Source organism: Polyergus mexicanus, unplaced genomic scaffold, assembly GCF_030449975.1.
Source record: "Polyergus mexicanus isolate NDT 795.1 unplaced genomic scaffold, iyPolMexi1.0 SCAF_8, whole genome shotgun sequence".
NCBI classification, from domain to species: Eukaryota; Metazoa; Arthropoda; class Insecta; order Hymenoptera; family Formicidae; genus Polyergus; species Polyergus mexicanus.
This window is the reverse complement of record NW_027223328.1, coordinates 10,829,468-10,848,076: the sequence shown is the minus strand read 5'-3', so window position 1 is coordinate 10,848,076 and position 18,609 is coordinate 10,829,468. Positions and strand designations below refer to the sequence as shown.

Genomic DNA, 18,609 nt, shown 5'->3' with positions numbered 1-18,609 from the left:
CTTTAGAAACATTCGAGAGCGATTGTTGTTAAATTAAAATTGCTCTCCCGCAAATCGAGCACCCGAAATATCAGGCGTTAACCAACCAAGTTTCTCTGCGCGAAATGTCGTGCAAAGTTGAATCACTTTGCCCAGATTCGCCGCGGGCATAAACTCTCGATTATCCACTTCGAGACAGATAATGCGAAATGAGAGATTCTATCTTAATCTGTTTTATATTATGTTCTCCACTTTGTTTATTTATATTTATATCTTTTAATCTTTCTTCTATGAAAAAAAAAACAAAAATCAAAAATAGTTAAAAAATAAAATGTCATATACTAATCAGTATCTTATACGTTATACTTTATTTTCAGCGATATGTCAACTCTTATATTTTCATGATGGCATTTGTTATATAATTTCCTATTTTTAACACCATTGGTAATGTATTGGTAAAGTTTCGTTTACTTTGTGCAAAGAAAACATGTTTCTTTAATTTAATTTTGAAAATTCGAAACCAATTGTTCTATTTTCTCGAGATCTTGATAATATCTGCTAAATAATTGATTGCTACTGTACATTGAATATCTTGCTTAAAATTATCCTTCAAATAAAATTTTTATATTATATATGCAACATATTGGTTTATCGATTTGTCTGTTTCTTCTTTTTTTTCGTCTTCTTATAATTTGTACAGTATTCTTTCTTTTTCACGAAATAGCAACATCAGTTTTTCGCGACATTCGTTAAGAAATCTTGATAGACTGAGTATTTTGACCCTAATAAATTGTAAAGTCCCTTTTTCTCTTTGTGTTTCGGTCCTCATTTCTGGCTTCTCTATTTTATCTTGCGCGCCTGTAACACTCTCATCCTTTCTCTTCACCATCCCATTTTCTTCTTTCTTTCTCCTCCATTCCTTTCAACATGGTCATTAAGACTGGAAATTACATTATATTGCGTATAACGGCTGTGCCTGTCAGGTAGGACAAGGACAATCGCACCTTGAAAAAAAGCTTGAGAGAGGAATTAAAATGAAATTGTCCTGGTTCCTTTTGCGAAGAGTCCTCTGTGAAGTTACGCCGTTCTTCTAAACGATGTCTCAGTAGCGACAAAAGACTCGGCCGTAAGTTCGCAAAGACTCGCAATTATCAGCGAAATAAGCCTTTGAATAAACATTCCATGTTGCAACCTTCGATAAAGGAAAATTGTTTATTCGGAGCACGATAATGTCCCTTTTCTACTATGAAACACTCGACTCTTAACATCGAGAATTGCAAAACATTCATTTTCATTTAGTACATTCGTTTATTGTATCGAGTGCTACGAGAAATATTTTAAATACTACAATATTTATACAATGTTTTATACGCGTCTTCTACAATTTTCTTTCAACGTGAAAAAGTTATAATACATAAACCATTAATCAATTAAAATGTAAGCGGCAATTTTCCGTTCTTTATTTGTCGAAGATGAAAGAGAGAGATTTACGTAAAACTCTGTACGAAAGAGAGATTTTATCATTAAAAATAATTTACAGAGCAGCATACATTATAAATATATTCTGAAACATACACGAAGTAGTAGGAAATCCTCAAGATAGTAAAATTATCATTAATGTATACGGTCGAGAATACTTCTTTTTGTGGACAAGGCAAAAGCTCGAGAAAACGCAGAATTTTATCTTAAAGAATAAATTGCAATTAAGGTAAATCCGGTATGTTGCTTATCCGTGAGAGAAACGTAATCTCGTTCTCCGCTATTAAATCTGTCGAGCGCACAGTCTTCTGAATCTTCTGTAAGGAGAGATCTATATCTCGACAATGCACGTTTTTGCAAATCACTATATATAGATATATAATTATTTAAATTTTAATTCAATTTTTTACAATAACGCACAATAATATTCTTTCTATTTTTGTTAATAAAATATCAGGATCTTAATATGCTTCTCTTTGTGATAAGCACTTAAACATTTTTTTTATAAATTACTAGTTAGGGCTTCAACCCTTATCTCACGACGATCGAGTTCTCTCTCAAACATTTCGAATGACAGACGCAAATATAACGAACAACTCTCGCATATTTCGCCAATCCCATTCGCAACTGCCGAATCGCCTCCGTTAACGACTCCTTAGCGAGCGCACCTCATTAACGAAGAACAAGTCTGATTGTAATTATCGGTGAAATGTCTTGGAAACGACCTCGACATGCCCGGCTTCTCTAATTGCCGGTGGCTTAAGAGAGGGAAAAATCATTTCGGGACGCCAATGGCGTCTCGTTTCTGCAGCTGTCGGCAATTACGCCTCATTAGGCGACGCGCGTTTTCTCGCTAATACGTGTAAAAGTTAACAATAAGAAATATGCGCTATGTAGTTATTCAGGTATTTTATTGTCAAAAACGACGATCAATTGGGCAGAGCACGAGATAGAATAAAAGCGGCGTTGACCGAGACAACCGTGTGACATGAACTGTCTCCTACGTGACAGGGAATGTAAAGAGATAATGAATATTTGAAGGGAAGATTTACCGTTTGCGTGAACTTCGTGCGATTGATTGATATTGCATTTTATGAAACGCGATCTGCAATAAATTATCGGCAACTAAATCAAAGCACATAAAACTTGAATGTCGCGGATGGATTCTATATTAATAAAACGGTGAAATATAGATCATACTAAAAATAAAACCACAATAGTAAAACTGATTTAGATGGATGCAAATATCAAAAGTAAAATTGAATACAATATAATTTTAATATAAGTGGAGTGCTTTTGATAGATTGTAATAAATCAAGTCGTTTAATGTTTCAAAATTAACAGATTTAATTATAATATGTATATAAATTTTCAGATAACTTCTACATTAAATATTGTAAAGTCGTAATATATAAAAAGTATCTTAAATATTTTTTTATTTTTTTTATATCTGCAATTGCTGACTATTTTGATTTATCATAATTTATTAATTATGTTTTATATATATATCTTCAAGATCACGGGCGTATGTGTCACGCTTCAAAAGAACAATAATGAAAACAATGAATATTATTTGCGAATTCGATTAAATTTCGTTCAATGCCCACAAATAAATCCATAAAGAAAATTCATATTCCGCATATTCGTTGATCTTTCACTTTGTTTTATTCTGTGCCATGTGTAACGATGGCATGATAATAGTTTATTCTTCCATGCTATTTTTAAAGATTTATTCCTCTTGATAATACTACGAAATATAATTATAGTTTCAAATATAATTTCGAAGAAACGCGTATAAATGAATAATAATTTAATCCGTATTAATCTACCATATCGACCAATAGTATTATTAAATTAATTTTAGGATTATTAAATTAATAGGATTATTAAATTAATTATCTCTAAATATACGTTAATGCCTATTATTACAACATATTATGACAACATATTATATTAATATTAATGTAGTATTTAAAAAACTAATTGTAAGAATAGTATTTATCAAACTTAAATTATCTCAACAAAAGATAATATCATTGAATTATAATTAATTTTTAAGAAAATATAGATTATGTATTAGGGATCAATTTACCTTTTTCGCAGTATGCGCCCTCATAATCGCCGGTGCGACATTCGCAGATCGGTCCGCTGTCCGTAGAGATGCAAATGCCACCATGCTGACATGGATCACGAGTCTCGCAAGCGTCCGTTATATTCATAATATTACGTAAGATCTGTAACAAACATCACATCATAATGTTATAGAAAATTATTTAATTTCGATTATCGAATTATTGAACAAGCATTCAAATAATAAAATAAAATATTTTTTTTACTTTATTTTTATTTTATCGAATTCGTTATTGATAAACAATAAAATTATTTAAATTATCAATTACGATACCGTGGGACAGCACTATATGAAGGAGATAATAAAATTAAACACTAAATATATTTCAATATTTGCAAGATGATCTAAAAAAATTGTATCATACGGCAGAAGAATTTTCTCACTCTTTATAATCAAATTGCATTTAATTAGACATATTTAGCATAATCAAATGTAATTTTAGTAAATTAACATTTCACAAGTATAATTAAATTAGTATACAATACAATTAAAATCGTGAAAAATAAGTGAAAAGAAATACAGTGGTCTTACACTGTCCATTATGAAATTAAAAGTGTTATGATATAACACTTGTATTGTATAACAATAAAATATTTTGTCATCTAAAATAATTAAATTAAAAAGTATTTTTCTAAGGATATCTCGCGTATGACTGCAAACTCCCCCTATTATTGCGTGCTGCAATTTTCGCATCGTATTATTCAGCAGATTTCTTATATGGATATGCTATCTACAGTAGCATGAAAATACATACGCAAGCAAAATTCTTTATTTTCTACAATACCTTTGCTGCAGCATTTCAAACATTTCGATTGATGCCACTTAAATAATCAAGACAGCAATGCATCTAAGAAATTAATATATCCTGTATATTCTCATCACTTTTGGAGCAAATTTGACATTTAACATCCAACGTGTATGTAATGTCTTTCTCTTACTTCACGTCCATCGATACAAAGTGCAATATATATCAATACAAAGTGCAATATATATCTTGTTGTTGGATCTCTTTAAGTTTAATCCTCAAATACTGAAGCAAAATATAGTTGGAATTTTTTTCGGGGAAGATGATACTGATGGATCGCATACGAGTAATTTTCAAGCAATATATATGATATAAGAAATAAAGAATTTATTTCTTTTTTAAAATTATTTATACAGAGCAATTCAAGACATAAAAAAAATTGTCATATTATATTGTATATTAAGAGATCCAGTTAAGACTTACATAAGACGTTGAACATTTTTATGTATCTATTTTCTTAAAATAAATATTCTACTTCTCTAAATAATTTGTAAAAATTATATTTTTAGCATATACTAGCATATTATTTTTCTAAAATGAATATAAATAACGTATTTGATATATATTTACGTGTTTCATAATATTTATTTGCAATATTCATCGCGATATTACGCAGCGAGAATTAAATAGAAAGTAAAAAATTTTGTGGTTTACTTTAACTTGAAGAATAGGTTCCGCGTTTCCTCAATTTACATTTATCTTTATTTCGCGAGCTTACGCGCCGTTCTCTTCGGAACGACGAGTAATAAACGAACGCAGAACGCATCGTCGCCGCGGTGAACATCTTTTTTTACAACTCATTTACCTTGACAGTGCACACCTTTAATGTCTTAACTTACTTCACATTATGCATCGTCGTGTTTTAAGTCTCGCGAACGAGATCTTTTATTCTCAAAAACCGACCACAATCGACTTTTATGAATTCTCTTTATACTATGAATAAGCAGATATATTGATTCTGTTTTCAAAGTTCTTTTAACGTTGATCAATCTCGATTCGAATCTTTGTAATCGAATAGAAGCATTTGCTAAAATTAATGCAAGCTACTTTTGAAGAATGCAAAATTCATATGTATGAGTTTTTGATATTCAGATTACCATGATTTTACTTTTATAATAGATTATCTGATCAAATTATATTCTTTATTAAGAATTTTTATTAAGAATTTCTTGCAACAATGAATAATATAATTTTCTTTAAAATATGGAAAATATGGAATTTATAAATTATAATGTAATATAGATTAAAATATGAAATTTTTATATAAAATATTATTTTTTAATATAAAATATGTCTGGTACAATATGGATAAAATATATGCGTGACGATTTAATTAAAAATATTAAATAATTGAATATTTTATCCAATGCTGATATATGTCCTGGTAAATTATAAGTCTCTATAAGATTTATTCATCACCATTCTATCATACTTTATTTCATTGAAAAGTGTAGCATTAAAACTCTTGACTACTATTTTTTTTATCCGATTGTGCAAAATAATTCAATAATTTATATTCAACGAATAAGCTCACACAATGTTGTTTATTAATTCTAAGTTGATATCTGAACTGCAATAGCTAAACATTTTAAACTAGTCCCATGATATTCCATAATTTCACAGAGATCGGTAAAATATTCGCAGCTATCTGGACCAATATTTCTAGCGAAGATGGAACATTCTTAACTTTCGCGAGAGCGGCAAGTCGAACTCGCGAATGAATTCATCTTCGCGCAATGAGCATTCGCAAATTCAATGAAGACAATCACGGAGATCTTGATTCTTGTCTCTCTTTCTCTCTCTTTTTCTCTTTAATTCATTCAGGCAATTCATTCGAGGCAAACTTCCACCGAGAGTTCGCGGTATGTGCCTATACGTTACTAGTCGATAATAAATATTTGAACTTCCACTCGCGTTTTCAAGAATACTTTATGAATAGTAGCGGTATAATTTCTATCTCCGCGAGGAAATCACTCGCGTTTGTGACTAAATGGCGCTGTATTATTGTTTCTATTTCTTCGAAAAATACGATAATGCTGTATAATCAATCGATCGTTAGTAGCTTCTTCTTCGTAGGTAATGAGTTGTTATATTATCTTTAGCTCTCGGGGACTCATTTCCGATTTTTTCCGTTTCAACGATTCGAAATTTTTGCAAGAAATTTAGCGAAGCAGTGCGGATGCACGTGTCGGGTCACGGGGTCAATCGCGTCGCTGCTCTCTATTATTGCGGCCAGGCTGGGATTTCACAGAGTTGGCAAATGGCCATATCGAAGGATACGGAATAGTAATTTTAGCGATGACGCGAAACGAAGGGTAACGATATGGGTTAACTCCGTCGTGCATTGAATATACAAATAGGCAGCATATGTTCGGTGTTGCCAGAATTATTAACAATTATATTAAAATTTGTCTCGAAAAGTACGCACGATATTGATCATCATTCTTAAAACACAAAAAGTACATTCAGTTCGAAATAAAATAAATTACATTTACTCCGATATCATTCAGTTCGTATAAATTTTTGTTTGATATTGCATGCGTTTGAGATTGATTTTTTTCTTAAAATACTTAAAAAATACTTATTACAGAAGTATACACGTTCCAAACATTCAGACATCGCTAATAATATTTTAGTATAGTATATTGATCTTCGTATAAAGTTTTTCATAAAGTCTTAAAATCTTATCTTAAATCTTTCGCAGGTTCCTTTCTTTCGCGAGTTTTCGCCGCATTTGTGACATTGAGCATTTTTGCTTTAATCAAATTTTAATTTACAACTTAATTATATACAGAAACAAGTACAATGTTCAAAATGGCAAATTTGGCATAAACAATAATTTATCTTGATATTTTTTTTTTCCAGAAAAAAATAAATTGCTAATTGAACAAAGTATCCGCCGTTAAAAATAAAATCAGACATTTGCAAGGCGGATCGTATACGTTTAGACGTATATCCGTTTAACTGTATATATCCTGTATATACTACGCAAAGCGGAAGAGTAAAAGGACTTAGAGTAACGAATACACCCTGCACGAATACGGCCATCAAGCCTGCTTAACGAGTCGACCGCATTAATCATACTGGACCACACGACGCAGCGTATTGTTAACGAGATTTCCTGCGAGAAAAGCTAATTGACGTCTAGTCGTGGCAAATTGCATTTTCGATACGACCCCGGCTTAGCCGTTTCTGACCTTCCTGCAGTTAGTAAAATAATACGGTTCATAATTTCGGCGAGAAAGGGAGAAACAAAAACCGATCAAATATAATTAAACAAAGAATTAATTCAGATAAATATAACTATATAAGTTTTGTATATTGAAGTAAAATACTGCTAGAATAAAAAAATTAATTTACTTCTCAAATATAAATATAATCCTATAAAATCATAAAACAAGAAGCTCTTACACATATGCACATATGTATGCCTATGAGAGAAAAAAAAAGATGTGTATATATATATATATATATATATATATATATATATATATATATATATATAAGAATGAAATTGTATCATATACAAAAAAACTAATTTTAAAATAAATTAATCGAAAAATTGAATACAAAGCTATTTTCACGCAAAACGTCAAAAATGTTTAAGAAACATAGTAATAAAGATCTACTCCGTGGACGATAATTTTCTAACCACTATTTCATGAATCAGCCTCTCGAGACTACAATCGTATTTCCTTCGAGATCAGTTGAAAAGTTGCAAATAATTTATTTAGAATATTTATTTAGAATATTATTTAGAATATTTATTTAGAACGAGATTAATTAACTGCAATTAATCCAGCGTACACGAAATTTGGTGAGAGCAAAAGCTGCATAATGTTTATGAACTATGCGCGGTATAGTTATGTAAGTATGCCCACCGCAGTGAGATGAAAGTATTCACATAAATCAAACATAAATCGATTTAAGTTGGTAGGAATTAAGCGTTGCGATTGGCCCATCCTTATATCGGCAATTTTCTACGCCCGCGTGTATAACTACTCAAACAGATTAGCAGGCATGCGGATAATAAATTTAATGTAAGATTGAGTTTTATTTATTATATAATTATTGAAATAAAAAATTAAATAAAAAATTTCTTTGACATACCAATTAAAAATTACAAAGACATGGCAAGAATTATGATAAAAATAGAGAAAAATAATAATAAAAGATTCACAAACCTACAAGCAATGATGTGTCAAGATAAAAAAAGATACTCCGCCGTTTAAATTATATAATTTATATTATTCGTTAAGAAAAATCACACAGGAAAAAGATTTTAACAAGATACTCCTCTCGATAAAAATCATTTTAGAATATAAACGAGCAACGAGTGCACAAACCGTGCTTCTGATGAGTGAACTAAGCTGATCGATTTTATATTAGCTTTAATTAAGTGTATTACTTGATTGGTGCAGAAATGCCAATTCGAAAGAATATGGTAGATATTAATATACATCTCCTCCGTCATTCCCAAGTATGAGACACGAATATTCTGTTAAAGGTAGATTACGTATGTGTCGCCACAAAGGATACAATTTTCGCGCGACACGAGTCATCGTGTCTCCGAGGACCCAACATCCATGTCTCCAGGTGCAACGTGCATTCTTCCGACCGCGGAACGTGTCGCGAAATACGCTGAGGGAACTGCGAGCTGCGGCAACTCTGATAAAGTCAGGCAAGAGGCTGACTTACGTTAGCCACCTGTCATCCCGTCGACAGAAACTGAGGCGATAAATAAGACCCCAATTGCGAGAGCGCGACTGCAGTTCTTCGCCGTGTGTGCAACTGCATCGGAACTGCATGGTGCATGCTAAAACTGTACGATCCTATTCGGTTTTGACCACTGAAATACCAGATAGAGCGCGTACGCGACCTCGGGGCGTATGAACCAGATACGGACATACACAGCTGATGCAAATAAGTCGCATCAAAGGAAACTCGCTCGTTGCATTCGGCGCAGTTTACCGAATTAACAACCGCGATGGCTAACCGCGTTAGCATCAATAGCATCACGATACGACCATCTCGCCGGACCGATTGCATAATAATACATTAGCTACTTCGTTAATTATCGCCGTTCTATAAACGAGCGATTCGAAAATTAACTCTACCCTTGATTCCCGAATGCATAGAACGATTGCACAGAGATAATAATAACAACATTAATATTAATTTTAAATGAAGAAAAAAATATTTCAAAAATTCAATTATATTTATAAGAACTATAATGATCACCTCTTACCATTATCTATGACTTATCACGCGATACGATTACGATATATGTATTATCATATAAGAAGTTAAAAGACGAATTAAAAATATAAAGCAATTTAATGTAAAACAAAAGACGTTGTAAACAATCTTTTAATACAGAGATACAGGGTTGGGAAGTAACGCGTTACCGTCACAGTTACTTTTTTTTCGGTAACGAACGTTACCGTTACTTTTATCGCAATTTTTTGGTTTTTATTATCTTATATCTATTGAATAGATGTATTTTTTGAAAAATATTTTGTAGCCTTCTATCATAGACTGCGGTCCGATAGTCACTGCCAGTACTGAAAATCTATAGTAACGTAAATTATAGATTTTACAATACTGACAGTGAATATTGGGATACACTCTTAATAATATCAATATTTCTCTTATCAATATTTAAAAACAATGTTTGATAAAAATTTTCAACATAATTAAAATTTATAAATTACAATTTAAATTCCTATAAAGATAAGTGTATTAAAAAAATAAAGATATTAGCGTAAAAAATTAGAATCATTAAATAAGCTTAATATAAAAAACGCTTACTATATAGAGACTAATTTAGAGTTTTTAATTGTAACTTAGATTATTACATTTAATATTGATTATTAAATACATTTTATAATCTAATAGCTTATTTTAGCATTACAAAAATATAACGAAAAAGTAACGAATCGTTACTTTCCAAGTAACGGTAACGGTAACGCGTTACTTTTATAGAGTAACGTAACGTTTCCAATCCTGCGAAGATATATAAAAGATGAAGTAAATTTAAGTTATAAAGATACGAAGATGGTGTAATTTTAATGAGAGGAACGAAAATGTGGATATCAGCATTTAAAATCTACGGTTTTACATTTGGTTAAATAAGCACACGAGAGTCTGTAACAAAGTTTGACGTTGACTTTGACTAAATCGGTAAAGTCTGCGACTCCACTTCGCTAAACTTTAAATCTTCCTATTAAACTCGGCCGATTTTCTAACGCGGCTCTAATAAAAATTCATATTAAAGTTCTGCATCTGTATTAAGTATATACCTATGCAGTGCGATTTCGCAACTGTTTGAAATGTTGCAGAACGTCTTACTAAAGCAACGTATTATTCCAACGACATCGAAATATGTTAATGTCAATCTGATATAGAAATTTTGCGAAGGATACATTGTTCTGGAAAAAAAAAAATTGAAATTTGGAAGCAATGTGTCGACACAGTAAATTGAAAAAATATATTCTTATCTTTATCTTTTCATGGTTTTCTCACAGCCTAAATTACCCGAAGATGTATAAAGTCTTTTATTTAAATTTAATTAAATTATATTTTTATTGTTTTAAATATTAAAAAGTAGCGTTACAAACTTCATCGATACTAAAGAAAGTTTTTTAACGAAACTCACATTTTATCGCTAGTTCGAAATATTGTTTATTCTAAACCTAATAGCAAATTGCGCTCAAAGAGAGACGAGAAATACGGATACGCGTATATACGGTAATCGTTGCTGAGATGTTAGGCGAGTGTTTCACAGAGTTTCTCGAAACGGTATAACAGCTAAACGCGATGTCTCGCGGTGTTTCGAGTTTCACCGAGCTTCGATTCACCGTTCTAGCCCCTCGAATTCGCGGATTTGTTTCCAGAGGCAGCCTTGTCGTCGGTTTCCATTAAGGAATACGTGGTAAATCTTTGGGCCCGCGATCCTTCACACACGCGGCGATATAGCGAAAGTTTGCAAACCGATTCCGAGACTTGTCACGGAGTTTACGATATATATTCCCACCTCTTGCCGTGTAGTTTCCCATCCAATTCCCGTGCACCGCCGGCACCTCGTTTCCTCGAGATGTTGCCGACGGTGCAACGAAATTTACCGGCCAGTCAGGAGATTCTGTGGAAGGGAGATTTCTCTACGATAGTAAAATCGAATCGCCCGCAATATACGAATCCTACAAATTATCTAACCGTTGTTGCGCGCTCTGGTATTAATAATCATCGATAGCATAAATATTCAAGTTAATGTGTTAAAAATTTACACAATATGCTCTCAAAAATTACATGTATTTTTATTACAACATAGAAAAGCAATGTAATAGATTTCGCGTTGTGAAGAGTTAATAAAGTAAATATAAAAGTGCTTGAAATTTTTATGAAAAGCAACTTGTCTTAGTATATAAAAGAGGATTAAAAACTCTCCTAACAAACTTTCAACATTTTAGTTACTCCTTAAACTTTATACAAATAGGATTGCCATTTTTTTCAAGTATGCACATTTATCTTCATCTCCTTCATATTATTTCCTCTGCGAAAAAATAAATGTATATTATTCTCTATTTCATTTAACCGTACAGGAAAAAAAAAGATTAATAAATCAGGAAATAAGAAAACAAAAGGAGAAAGGCACGTTTTAGAAGATATTTATTTTTTGCGCCGTGGTATTGTAACAGGTTTCAAGTCCTATCGAAATGTAATTAAGCACATCGGTTACGCAGTCGTTTAAGCAGCCTCGGCGCGCGCGGTCATTATTATTAATTGGCTTTAACTATCACGCGCGAGAGAAGAAAGATAAAAGGGCTCGCTCAGCGAGTTGAACGAGCTCTCGCTCTGCGCCCTGTAAAAATGCGACCCGACCGTTACTCCTACATCGTGCTTTTTTTTTTTTTTTCGCCATTATCCGCGCGCCAAGTTACGGAGGACTTGGTAGCATGTGAAAATTGTTTTAACGAGTTGCAGAGATTGCGGCGTGTAACAACCCCATCCCCAAGTACTGTAAAGTACTTCAGTCGGAGAAATAACTGGAAGAGGCCGGAAGTTAAATACGTTTACCGCGGCCCATTACAGACTCTCGCGTTGAGAAAAGGCATGTATTCGCCAACTACTCCCTCCCCCCCTCCCCCCCCCCTCCCCTACTCACCGTCGCATTTGACGAATATTACTGCCTAATATTTACCACCGCTCTTTATCGTTTCCTTATCTCAGCTTCGTTGAAAGGAAACGCGACGTTGAGAATCCAATTGCATATTAGATTTGATGGAAAAAATGAACTCTTACTACAATATGAGTTTTAGAGTGACAGTGGGATAGAATATTCGATTTAATTAACACACAGTTCTCTATATTATATATCTTTTCGATGCTTTATTTTTGTTGTATTACGCTCCGCCGTGCGCTATTTTTATTCTTAAATTTTACTCTTTTACTACTTTGACTCCGACTATATAAAGACAAAGCACGAATGCTTCAGTGGCATGGGAGGAATTCAATGCAATATAGATGACGATTATCCAGATTTGTCGTTTAGCCGAATACTATATTTCGATAGTAAATATTTCTTCACGTTTTGCCTTGCCATGCCGTAATATTCCTTGAGGGCTCCTGATTTATTTACCGCGAACGATCGATACGATTAGCGTTCCAGACGGAAAGAGAGACGAAAAATTTCCGAACAAATACCAGCTCCATTATTTCGCTGACATCTCATTGAATATTCATTCTGGCGTAGACGTGCCACGGCATTTATACCGAACGCGAATCCTTCGATCTGCGTTGTGAAAGGTAGGCCGATATAGATTGATGCTACGTATAAGACAAGTTTGAGAAATGATAAGGCAAGACGCATTTTTCATAGTATTTTAATTAACATACACATTAACACTGTATTAGTTTTTAATGTAATATTATAATATTTATGCATTAGGGATATATGGTATTGTACACCATGGTAAATTGTTGTCTTGATTTAAGATGTTTAACCCTCCATTGTGATCGATCATATTGCGAAGGCTATAATTCATAAAAGATTTGATAAAAAAGAAATTTTTTTTTTTATGGTATACGAGTTAAAATAAATTAGTTTCTTCGCTTATTCTCGCTCAATTTCAATATCGTTTCCTTCGTATTCGTTAGCACAGATTGATAAAATTGATCATAAATTCGCTTTTCTATTTTATCGTTTATTAGTAAGTAAATAAATTATTCAATTTATGTGTTTTATCTTCTCAGCGAAAATAGAGTTTATGACAATTCGCCGAAAAGTTTACGGCTGTCTAATTCACGAATCCTTCGGCATATTTTTCATAAATCCATCGTAAGAAATATCACTTATAAGTGTGCATTTGCAATACGCAAACTAATTAACGTCCGTGTCATACGATAAAAAAGAATATTCAATAATTTTTCACTTCCAGAAATATCTTAATAGTGCCGGCATAAGTTTGCGGACGAACTTATTGCAGTGCCTACTAAAATTCTAATTACGATCGGATCCTTTTTTCGCTCTCGCCGCGCGGTATCCTTATTCAACAGCAGTGCTCAACTTAGTTCCGTACAAGCCTCGGCCATATTACGGGCGTGATTACGAAAGTTGTCAACTTGATTAAACGGTTCTGCTTCGGCTAAAGTTGGCTCAAAGGGATAATCGTGTGAGGTGTCCGCCCGGAGCAACGCACTGGAACTTTCTTAAACTGAACAGGGATTGGAAGAGACTCGTTTTTCGCGAGGAAAATTCGGAATATTGTTTCAGTCACGGGCGCATCAGCACCGGCGTAATTATGAGCTACTAACTTTCTACGTCTTAAAACTTCAACTTCTTTTTCTGCGTCGAAGCGAGTCTTCTTCGAACTCTCGCTCTTTCTATTTTGTTGTTACACGAACGGTGCGCGCATTAATTCTTCTACTCTATTTAATTATACCGAGTTAAAAATGTAAACATTGTTACGTACGTAACAGCTTCTGGAAATGTTTAAGTAAATAGCGAGTAATATATACTTGCAACAGAAGAGTTTCAAGTAGTCCCTGTCTGATTGTGACGTAAATATATTTACTTAACAAGATAAAGTGCTGTTCTTTAATTATTAAATAAAAGTATTACAAGATTGCTGATTTACAATTATTTCAGAAAGACTATTGTTACAAATCAAATGACGCGGTATAGAGTCTATAATATAATCATAATTATTCGTTAGTCTTAATGAAAGTTTAAATAACTGATAAATTATTGCATACAAATAGATTTAATAAATCTAATTAAATCTAATTAGATATTAATTATTAATTAATCTATAATTTATGAAACATTATTTAATATATTCAGTATAATTTTTGTTTAGAATTGGAAATTATAAATTACTGGCATATAATCAAGCATTAATCAATTATTGGTGAGTTTTATTGATGTCATTTGGTTTTGTACTTTTTTAACAGTATTCATATATTTTTTATTTTTTAAACTTTTATTCCTAACAGATTGGAATATTTTTAGATAATATACATATACAAAGAAAGATATTTCTCGTCTAAATAAAAATTATTCGTTAAGTCTAAAATCGAAACGCGAACGATCTATACCTACGATCGACAATTATTACGCGCGACTCACGCGAACAAGCTTTAACCGACGAAATTTATAAGCACGGAAATGAAATCGGAAAATGAGCGTCACACCCCATCAGGGACGTTGTGATACGGATTCGGGGAGGCGGTAGCGAGGTTTAGACATCGTCGCCAACAGGACCGGTTATTAAATTGCGTGGCTATAAATTGCCGCGCAATTTCCCGCAAAACTTAGTCAATTTCCACGAAAACGTGAATACTCGCGCCAGCAACTATTTATATACCCATGCGTACGCGCATTTCGGATTGCCCTGTAATCCACGGTTTCGCGGTTGATTTCCGTGATTTTCAAACGTTCGCGCTTCGTCAAACTTCGTTTGTGGATGATTACGATTTAACAACGTCGATTGAAAAGATAAGATATGTAAATTTTGCTCTTTTGTGTTTAACGATTGATTGTCATATCAACAGCCATATATACAACGTGTAACAGAGCGTCCGTATCAGCAGTTTTTTTTGAGGAAATAACGCATTTTCGTGAAAAATGTTTCATGCAAAAGTTGCAGAACTATTAGTATGACCTTGAATAGCACCGTCAACGTCATATAAAAATTACGTTGAATTTTTTAAATGAAACCCTCTATTTTTCATTACATATTCTTGTAGCTTATCTCGAGAGCTTTCCAAAACACTATAAAAGAGTATTTTCTCATTAAGTACTTTTTGAGTTATTTTATATTTTCATCTGACATACTTTGATATGAAAAATTAAATATCTCGTAAAATATTTAGTTTTCGATAATCTTACCGTAATACTTTTATGTGCAGAATAATAAGATAAATCAATTAGTATAAAAAATAATTGTTTTGAAGAAAATTATTTACAATGTATTTTTTTAAACAATTATTTGTTGTTTTTTTTTGCACCTATTCATTTGTCTCATTATTCTGTACATAAAAGTATTAGAGTAAGATTAAAACTGAATATTTTACGAAATATTCAATTTTTTATATCAAAATATGTCAGATTAAAATATAAAATAACTCAAAAAGTATTTAATGAAAAAATACTTTATTATAGTGTTTTGGAAAGCTCTCGAGGTAAGCTACAAGAATATGTAATGAAAAAATAGGAGGTTTCATTTAAAAAATATATAATGTGTATATATTTACAAATAACATCTGAAATCTCTTATATAAAACGATTTATGATATTCAGAAGCTCGTTTATGCAAACAGATTAGATTATTTATAGTCTCGGAGGCCTAATCAGCCCGATGGATGAATTCAGATTTCACTTTAATGCGAGTTCTCGAAGATAAGGCCCGTACCCGTGGGACAATGCCGGCGAAGGACGCTTCATTAACAGGTGATCGTAATGAGGCCCGCACCGTATCGACAACGATGCTCTCCATGAAGTCGTCTAACTTCATTTGACGGTGTAATCATTCTCCTGGGATGGGACGGAACGGTGTAATATCGTAGGCACTGATAGCTCGCGAGCAATATGGATACCGTACCTCACGTCGAAACTAACCCATTTTTTTCTACTGCAATGCGGCACGATGCAACCAGGTATTACGTTACATTACGGTTCCTCGACCCACGCTATGATTAAATATCTCATCGTAAGTGCCTTTCCGTGTGAAGTATTTTTATTGCGCTTAACTTTTCAGTATGCCTAGAGCACTCTGATTTATCGGCGCCAGGAACAGACTTCCGAGTACAACTTTAACAAACTTTATATCGAGCGCGATGACCCCACGATTTTCTCCAGATCGACAAATATGATTTATAAAAATAATCTATCCGTATGTTTAATATGTTTAAAAATAACTATAATTTTTAATATACATATTCCAAAATCTTTTTGTAATAGATTTATAAAATCGCGCATAAAAGAGAAATAACACGAATGACATCTAAAAATGATATGCACGACAAAATTAAAATTTGGCGCTTTATATGATTCTTATAAGAATTTGCAAGACACAGAGAGAGCTTTTATAAATATAATATTGTACAATATAATATTATTTATAAATATAATATAATATAAAAGAATAAAGAGAAAGAGAGAGATATTAAAATATAATTATACGACAAAATGTGAAAATATAATTTTAAAGATGATTTTCTTATAACATAAAAATCCATATTGAACCAAACGAAAATATGAATTAAACGAAAAGTAAGACTATGCAAGAAATTGCAATTGCTATCTCTACACGATTAATACGGCAATTAAGGCAAAATACATCTGGTGATTCATCTCGGTATGACAATGTCACACCTTTTCGCGAATCTATCTTCCTCGTAGACCTTATTAAATCATAATCATCTTTATCCTCAAACTGTGTAGATTACAAGAACTCTCTAACATAGGATTCGCGCGACGACACGTCATCGTACTTGATTAATGCCAAGTGATAGAGTCCCGCGACTACGTTACGATCGGCTGTTAATCGAGCGTCCTTTAAACATTAGCTTATCGTTCGACCTATTAAGATTGGAATGATTAGAGCACGGTGTCTATATCGCCCATCGTATTATCAAAGTCCACGCCAAGGTATCCTCTGTAACCCGATCGTTCACTAATCAGGCCTTCGAGCCTTCTAATTTGCAGCGAACTCGAAGGGATCACGCGAACAGGGATCTTTGTTATTAATCCGCCCGCGACCGCGTTTTCAAAAATATCTGCTCGACCTGATCTTCATGCTAAACTTGAGAAAACTTTATTGGTCCGAAACTTTTGATTCACCACTTACGAGTCGATTAACAAATTTCATCGAGTTCTTTTGTTTTAATTAGCAGCTTGAATTTAGTTAGGATCTAACCGAAAGTTATTATAAAAAGAGATAAAAATTTACTGTAAATAAGTCTCGATTAACAGCACGCACGAGTAATAAATATTTAATTATAAAAATAGTTGTTTTTCTTTTTCTAAATTTAAGAAATTTCACGTAATTCTCTAAATCATGAATAACAACATTTTATTTACTTAATTCATATAGTTTAGCAGATAATTATAATAAATTTAAATTTAAACTACTGATAAACGTCACTGAATTGCATAAAAATAGAACTATTAAATTCAAAACTCTGTCTCACATTTCTCGTTTTATGTAATATTTCGTAAAAAGCACAACGCGTGGAATGAAACAACAGCGTTTTGTTCGCAACAGGTGCCGAACGTGTAATCTTTACGGCTACACGGAAAATATATGCGTAGCCCGCATGTACAATATATTCGTTTAGCATGATCCTACGATCTGACAATATATATAGGTCAGATCGATCATTATCGCCCAACTTTGCCAGAAGTAGGTAGATACGAGTCGCAAATATTTCATTTCTTATCTATCGGCAACGTGCAATACATTATGCTACAATGTCGACGTGCGGTATCGCTATTTGTATTCTTTTGCGACTAGAATTTCATGGATACTCGAATGTAAAATGTACGAATGCGTACAATTAGTATTTTACGTAATCGCGCGTTTAGTTGACACCTCGATGTAATAATACACTTTCGAATAGATCGTGACATATATATAATGATAGAAAATATTATTTTAGATAAATGGTAGGTGGAAAAATCTGTAAAATATATTGAGGAAAATTGTATATATTA

The 18,609-nt window shown here is 32.6% G+C and overlaps 1 protein-coding gene across 4 annotated transcripts in view; it reads right to left on the bottom strand.

Moving 5' to 3' along the window:
• Window positions 1-18,609, bottom strand: part of Nrx-1 (neurexin 1) — a 213,077-nt gene that overhangs the window by 124,060 nt on the left and 70,408 nt on the right. For all 4 annotated transcript variants that reach the window (XM_070300469.1, XM_070300471.1, XM_070300470.1 and 1 more), the window contains exon 3: window positions 3,551-3,692. In XM_070300469.1, the coding sequence (XP_070156570.1) occupies window positions 3,551-3,692 (142 nt within the window). The remainder of the gene's footprint in view (window positions 1-3,550; window positions 3,693-18,609) is intronic.